An 8,087-nucleotide genomic window follows, 5' to 3' on the forward strand; every position below is an offset into this window, starting at 1 on the left:
GCAAGAAAAACATTCATGTCATCATCTTCCTGCATAATCTTCGATTCTATCTCTTTACGCAGGTAAGAGATTTTTGCCTTGTTACAAGACCTGCATACAAACCAGCTAGAATATCCCAAGCCTGTTTTGCTGTTTTAGCTGAACGAATATGTGGAGTGATGTTACGTTTGACAGAAACTGCAATCAAGGCATGAGCCTGCGCATCTTTACCATCCCAAACGAGCTTGTTCAACAGTGGGTAAAACAGCAGCAACAGTAGAGCTGCTAGAACCTGCAACATCCTCAACAGATCCTACATCCACAGAACCTGGACGTACATCCATACCCTGCACAATGTTCCACACTCCTTTTGTAACCAAAACATGCTGCATCATGTATGCCCAAAGTGGGTAGTTGCTGTCTCCATCCAATTTGTCATCAGTAGATAACATGCGAAATACATCATTGCTGTTATCAGCCATGGCCACTGACTGAAACTGATGTAAAAGCTACCTGTAATGAAGCAAAGACTGAACAGAAAAAAACTCGTGCTATGTAGCACGGTCCACAATAGAGTACGTATGCCTGTTTTGCAGAAAACTGCACTGTCGAAATTTCTGCAGAAAATGACGAAAACACCTATGCAGAACTTGAAATGCAAAAACGGAGCCCGAAACGACCTCAAATGCGATTTCTGAGAACGCGATACCCTACGGGCTGATTTGCAAAGTATAGGGACCTGCAAGCGCTCGTGAAAGCTCACCTCAATCGGAGAACGTGAGTCGGAGGGTGCTGTAGCCCTGAGAGCCGATGCCTGCTCTGATACCAATTGTTGGAATTAGGGTTGCATGAAAGCACACAAAGCTTGGAGAAGAAGAAGCAAGAATGCACACAACACAAAGTGTTAGATTGTGTCAATGTACAAAAGATAAGTTAGCCCTAGAATGATGGGCGTATATACAAGCCGGGGGAAAAAACCTCCTAAAGAGGAAAAAAGTACCCCGGCGGTCCTAAGTGTGTTCACACACATCACTGCCTATGTATATGGCAATAGCTAAACAATTCTTCAACTTGCAAAATCCATGTACATGGACAACTTGCAGAGGTTTTGAGAGTTTGTAAGCTCATTATTTGGGATGAGGCTCCAATGATTCATCGTTATGCTTTTGAAGAGACCCAACTACCATTCACCCCCATGAGACGGAGACAGTTTCCCGTGCGGCTGGCATTTGGCATGTCAATAAACAAATCGCAAGGCCAAACCCTAAATGTCAGGGGTTGTATTTGGTGACTCCAGTGTTTACTCATGGGCAATTGTATGTCGCGTTATCACGAGCACGGTCTCCTCATGCTGTGAAGGTGTTACTTGAGGATAACGCTAATGTGGAGTCTTCATTTGATGATCTTCAAAGTTATACACCTACAACAAACAATATTGTTTATAAGGAGATCTTGATGACTTCAGAGTGATAAGTCAGGTTTCTTATTTAAGTTCTGCAATTTGATTAATTTTGTTGTGATTTCTTTTTTTATACATATTTGTCCATGGTAAAAGTACCTATTTTTGTTGTTTATGTTTTGACAAACATGTCTAAGATTACCTTTACATTGGACATGCCTTTGTCGAGGATAGTAGGTGAGTTATTCTCGATATTTGCATAACTTTTCTTGATTACAAAGTATGGAACATGACATTCTATACTGATGTCTATTTGTATACAGAGCCACCGCTATGGTCAGCTCCTATTACTGCGGGTCACGTAGCAGGGATTATGATTGATGCTTATAGGGATGGATAAGTATAAATGTAATTATTAGGCATTGTATAAATATTTTTTGAACCTATATATAAATAATTGTATAACCTATTTGTTATGCTTTAATTTTAGGATATTGCATGACATTGATACATTTATGGTAAGAGTTGTCGACGACGGCATCGAGATGTACGGGATCGGTGTTCCTGATGAGGAGTAGAGTGTCTATTTGTTTTGGAGAGAGATGGACAGATGTTTTATATCATTTGAGGGGTATTCAGTACTCGATGACTGGTTGTTTCTTACATCCATCATGACCATTGGTATTCGTTATGGGTTTTATACTACACTAGAGCTCCTCATGTACCATCCACTCGATGTTCTATTGTACGAGATAATTTTGATTATGTTTTTCTATTATAAGATTTTTTTGAGATTTTATTTATCGATGTGTCGTTATGTGTGCAGGTCCTTTTGAGATTTGATTTATCGTTGTATCGTTTGTGTAGGTCCTTTGCATTCATCGATAGTAGAGCATGTGCGGGATGGATCACCGCTTTACAATAGAGAGCGTATTGTGAGGAGACAAATGAATGATCCTTCTCACGAGAGAAGGATTCAATTTGTTGATTCTGACATTACTGAGACTGAGAATACGTATTTTGTGATGCATTTTGAGAATATGTAATATTGGTCCTTTTTTGTATCTTCGTATGCTACATTACTATGATATTTTTGTTTTCACTATAAATCTATGAGACATGGATGCTATTTTGAGATATGTATATATGAAGTCACTTGAAATAATGTATTGTGTTTACTTAAAACATGACCTAAATCTCGAAGAAACCGAGCCTATTTTTTCTGGAACTCTACCTGCCGCCGCCGCAGCAACGCGCAGGTCCAATACTAGTATTCCTTTATGCCAAAAAAGAAAATTGGTATTGTAATAACATGAAAGATCAAAAAATGATATTTCTATTATGTTTTTCTCAAATGTGAATCCATAGGAATTTTTGTTATAAAAAATTAATGCAGACAAAACTTGTTGATTTTAATTGGCGACTAGACTTTGCCGACTAAACTTGATGATTTCAATGCGACATGCAAAAGGTTGTTCAAGAGCCGCGAGCTATCCTTTGAGTTCAGGGAAGGGAGCAATGGCGGATGCGGTGGACGTGGTGATCTTCGGCGCGTCGGGCTTCACTGGCAAGTACGTGGTGCGGGAGCTCCTCAAGTTCGCCAACGATGGCTCCAGGCGGATCGCTTTGGCCGGCCGGAGTAGAGCCAAGCTGGCGGCAGCGCTAGCTTGGGCGGCGGCTCCGGCCACACCTCCGGCCCTGCCCCTGTTGGAGGCCAATGTGGACGACTCGCACTCACTACTGGCCATGTGCAGCCGCACCAAGCTGGTGCTTAATTGCGTGGGGCCGTACCGCCTGTACGGGGAGCCGGTGGTGGCGGCCTGCGTGGAAGCAGGGGCCGACTATCTGGACATCACGGGGGAGCCGGAGTTTATGGAGAGGATGGAGCTCCTCTACCACGAGGCGGCCACAGAGAAAGGATGCCTTCTTGTCTCCGCCTGCGGCTATGACTCCATCCCTGCCGAATTCGGGCTTCTTCATCACCTCAGACAGTGGGAGGCCCCATCGGTTCCCAATTCCGTCGACTGCTTCCTTCAGCTAGCATCCACAACCAAGATCGTGGGCAACCTGGGCACCTGGGAGTCTGCCGTCCTGGGCGTCTCCAGTGCCGGTGAGCTTCGTAAACTGAGGGCCCAGACCAAGAAAGCTAGGGCTAGGATTACGGTTCCTGGTGCTCCTGCCAAAAAGCCCGCTCTTATCTCATGGAAGAAGGACCTCAACATGTGGGCAGTGCTTCTACCCAGTGCCGACTCCGCCGTGGTGCGTAGGACCATGTCCACTGTTGCTTCTGGCGGTCCACCATCCATAGATGAAGAGGAAAATGAAGGCCTTTCCTCCATGGCTCTGGCCCGCAAGCTCAACTACATCCCGGTCCATTTTGGTGTGTATTCTGCCATCCCTAACATCTTCTCTGTCTTGGGTCAGATATGGATGGGCATCTCCATTCTCTCCCTTGCCATGTTCACTTTCGGACGGCGTCTCCTTTTACGCTTCCCATACTTTTTCTCTTTGGGAGTCTTTCAGCGAGGTGGCCCGACTGAAGATCAGGTCTCTGCAGCGAGCTTCAAGCTGTGGTTTGTTGGAAAAGGCTACAGTGACTCTATGATGGCCTCATCCTCTCATGCCCCTCCGCCGGATATGCAAGTGACCACTGTGGTGTCTGGTCCTGAGATTGGCTACATCACTACTCCCATATGCTTGGTTCAATGTGCCCTCATCATGCTGGACCAACGTAGAACACTGCCTAGAGGTGGGGTCTACACACCGGGCGTTGTGTTCGGTACTACAGATCTTCAACAACGTCTCGAAGCCAATGGTGTCTCGTTGGACTTCATGTCCAAACAAAATATCAAGTGAAACTGTAATAAGAAGTCTTATTGTTCTTTTGATACTTTGTCTTGGTTTATACATCAAGATTTGTATGGTTTATAATGCTGGATGAGCTAAGATGCATAAGAAGGGGGCAAGGAGATGGTAATACTGGCTTTTTACATGCTCATTAGTTTCATTTTATTCTGTTTTCACGCATCTTTCAAGTCCAGAAATGCAATTATTGTGTCCTTAGAATCAATCAGGTGTCATTATGCAAGCTTTTTGACAGAAATTTAATCTGAAGCAAGGATCAATCTTGGCATTTGTGGAAGCAGGTTCCCTTTAATAGCTCAAGTACTTCGATATACTGTAAGCTTCACAAGCTAAGTATGCTGCATGAGGGCACAGTGCCGGTGAAGGGTGGACTGTCAGAAGTAATATTCTCTTACAACATTCAGAGGAGGTCCTTTGAATAAAGTAAGAGAAGGGCTGATTGCTGCAGCTTTCCTCACAATTAGAGGTGGGATAGAAGTTTTGCTTGGGCCTTTAACAAAGGTGATACATTGTAGATATTGTTTATAGCTTGCATTGGCATGGGAAGACTGACAATTTAGGTATGCTTTTGGTGACTATATGGTGGACAACCATGGCAACTTTTGATCAAGGTTTTAACAAGGAAAAACACAAGACAAAAGAAGGATATGAGCAGGAATCAAAGCTACTTCTATCATTCCTTTGAGTGACGCATTCACTTGGTTTGTGCATGTGCAGGGTCATGAATGCAAATAACATGATTCTTGCTTGAAGTGACATTTAATTTTAAGAAAACATAATAGCACAAGCAGGATCTTCACAATTCAAAGCTCTGAATTACAGAAAGAAGTGGAGAGTAAACTATTACTGCTTGCAAACTGTCCGCCCACCCATGTGGAGCTTTGATAGCAATCTAGAGAGACTCTCTCGACAGAGGATGTCTTGCTTATAAGAGTGCATGAACACAATGAACACTATGTTGCCAAACTAGTCTATTTAAAGTGCCCAGGCTGGGCATGGACGCAGGTTTGCCACATCGACCAACCCACAACTTGGTCCAAAATGGCCAACTGATCATATCATCCGATTGAGACCATATTAGACTACAAACGGCCATCTAAGATTGTCTGGACCCTCAAACAGGGTGCCAGTGTTCTTGCCACAAAAAGAACGAAGCTTCAAAGGAGATCTAGTTCTACTTCATATTTTTGTGTCTACATAGAGACACTATTTTGGGTGTTGCGAATTTTGGTATTTGAGGTGATATTTATGGGATTTCTCCCCATAAATTTTGATTGTTCATAAGTGTAATATGCAGCGGAACTCTTTGTATTGGAAGATCCTGTCACACAAATGCTCACACCGTCTTCTGTATCCTGAGTTTCGTGAGTTTAGCAATCCACTTTAATACTTCAACCTTTAAAAAAGAGATGAGAGAGAGATATATGAGAACTGTACACCAGATTGGGTCCCGAATTACCCTCTGAAGGGCCCCCTATTCCGATAAGGAGATAATATTTGCTTTATTACTTGGAGAGAATGACTGTGGATTGTAGATAAGCCAAACGCAAGATCTTGGAGGATCAGAAGCCTGGCTGAACTGTACACGGCTATAGAAACACCTCAATGAACTGATCTTGAGCCTATGCACTCTTCCCAAGGGCATGAGGAAGGGCTGCACACCTGAGGCTGAGGAAGGATTGCGGTGGACTGTTCTAAGCTATGTAACTATGCTGTAAATGCTTATGAATGATATGATACCTTCACACCAGATGACTGTAGCATGTATGGAAGATGCACAAAAGGCGGTATACTATTGTAGGATTGCTGTAGAACTGAAAACGCAGGGCTGGGCTGCTGTAGAACTGTAAACGCAGGGCTGTAGAGAACTATACACAGGCCGGCTGAGAGGTATGCAGAAAAACGCAGATATGATTGCTGAATTGGGCCTGTGGAGGTACTGTATGGCTGCGCCTATGGTCTATAGGGACTGTACTGCTATATGGCACTGCTGAATCTGTTGCGTTGGAGTACAAGGGATGCTGTACTGCTGCGTTGGATTGCTAGGGCTAACTGAAGCAGAAACGCAGGTTCTCAAGGGGCTGGAGAAGCAAACGCAGAAGCTCCAAGGGCTAGATGAGACTATGGCTGCAGGCAGGGATGCTCTTGGGGGGGCTGAGGATATGAGGCGCCTAGATTCTGAGGACTGAATGATGAACTAAGCCCTATGCAAGTCTATTTATACTAACTAGGGATTGGTCAAGTTGGTTGGTCATTTATTTAATAAAGTTTATGTTTATAAATGACAATAAATGCTAAATAAATACCATAAAATATGAAAAAAAATACAAGATAAATCCTATTAAATTCCTTAAGGCTTCTGGGATGTTCTAAATGATACACAGGCATATGAATGCATATTATGCAAGATGCAGAGTGCTTTCTAATGCAAACCCTAAGGCTTCTACTGACTCTACATGCATGAATGATTCTCTCTAAGTGGGTTAAGGGACTTGACTGACTGACTGACCCGCTAAGGCTGAGGAATGACCTACGTAGCTCATGTCTGACTTATCCTGGACTGAGGATATACAATGGGGTCACGGCGTACGATAAATATCATCCTATTGGGTTCTAATAATGTACAAATGTTACACTGCTGATGATGAGCCATCTTGTCACCATGCACTGAGTGCAGAGTGCATGTGACAATAAGTATATTGGCGAGAGACTTTTTATCGAGATAAGTATTTATGTTTTAACGCTTTTCTTTCGCCAATATTTGGAATTTTGTACATGTTAGACTCCCTTGCTGATGCAAGTGGAGAGTGTTTCTCATGTTTATGTTGAGATGTATTTCATGAAAGTTATTTTTCTGAAAGGCATTTTCTTTGGAAACCATTTTGATTTTGGAAAAGGCTTCTCTATGGTTTTGATGAATAGTTTATGGTTTTGGTCTTGTATATTGGTTGCTGAGGAAGCTTTTAGGTATTCTTCCAAAAAGAGAAAGATGGCTCTTGTTCCGATCCTGCTGCCTATAGTCCGTGGTGGAGACAAGCATTCTTTTAGGGAAGAGATGGCTCAAAAGATGCCTTGGAAGGAGGACAACGAACGGAAGATACAAGCTCTTTTGGTAGAAGATGGACCAACGGGTTGTTGGACCAAGCCCGATTGTTATTGGTGCCAGTGTTCTTGCCATAAAAAGAACGAAGCTTCAAAGGAGATCTAGTTCTACTTCATATTTTTGTGTCTACATAGAGACACTATTTTGGGTGTTGCAAATTTTGGTATTTGAGGCGATATTTATGGGATTTCTCCCCATAAATTTTGATTGTTCATAAGTATATTGGCACAGACTTTTTATCAAGATAAGTATTTATGTTTTAACGCTTTTCTTTTGCCAATATTTGGAATTTTGTATATGTTTAACTCCCTTGCTGATGCAAGTGGAGAGTGTTTCTCATGTTTATGTTCATGAAAGTTATTTTTGTGAAAGGCATTTCTTTGGAAACCATTCTGATTCTAGAAAAGGCTTCTCTATGGTTTTGATGAATAGTTTATGGTTTTGGTCTTGTATATTGGAGGCTCCTAACAGAATGGGATGCTAGAATTGTCGCCTATACAAGGATCTCATATGGAGAGTATTCTAGTGGTATGGGACACTAGAATATATCGCATATGCGGTTACAAAACTATGAATTATTTATCAGTAACATGGATTGGTTCATTCTAGACTCTGAGTTATTCTGCAGCCTAACATGGTAGGTATTCTGTGCTTGTATGGCTGGTCAAAGACATGCATGTGCTTGTTTTGGCGACTTTGTGGGGAAGGACTCTCACACCGATCATGCCATGGCGCATGCCT

At 42.6% G+C, this 8,087-nt stretch overlaps 1 protein-coding gene across 2 annotated transcripts; it reads left to right on the forward strand.

The window, feature by feature from the left end:
• Positions 1-2,847: 2,847 nt before the first annotated feature.
• Positions 2,848-7,441, forward strand: LOC147630133 (putative mitochondrial saccharopine dehydrogenase-like oxidoreductase At5g39410). Of its 2 annotated transcripts, none has more exons than XM_086811750.1 (2): positions 2,848-4,193; positions 7,211-7,441. In XM_086811750.1, the coding sequence occupies exons 1-2, from the start codon at positions 2,897-2,899 to the stop codon at positions 7,261-7,263; spliced, it is 1,350 nt and encodes a 449-aa protein (XP_086667876.1). In that variant the 5' UTR covers positions 2,848-2,896; the 3' UTR covers positions 7,264-7,441. The 2 variants fall into 2 exon arrangements, with proteins under 2 accessions (XP_086667876.1, XP_086667877.1); XM_086811751.1 differs by lacking the exon at positions 7,211-7,441 and adding an exon at positions 4,525-4,690.
• The last annotated feature ends 646 nt before the right edge of the window (positions 7,442-8,087 follow it).

Source organism: Cibotium barometz, chromosome 17 (assembly GCF_041138505.1).
Source record: "Cibotium barometz isolate CiBa-2024 chromosome 17, ASM4113850v1, whole genome shotgun sequence".
In the NCBI taxonomy this organism is placed as follows: domain Eukaryota; kingdom Viridiplantae; phylum Streptophyta; class Polypodiopsida; order Cyatheales; family Cibotiaceae; genus Cibotium; species Cibotium barometz.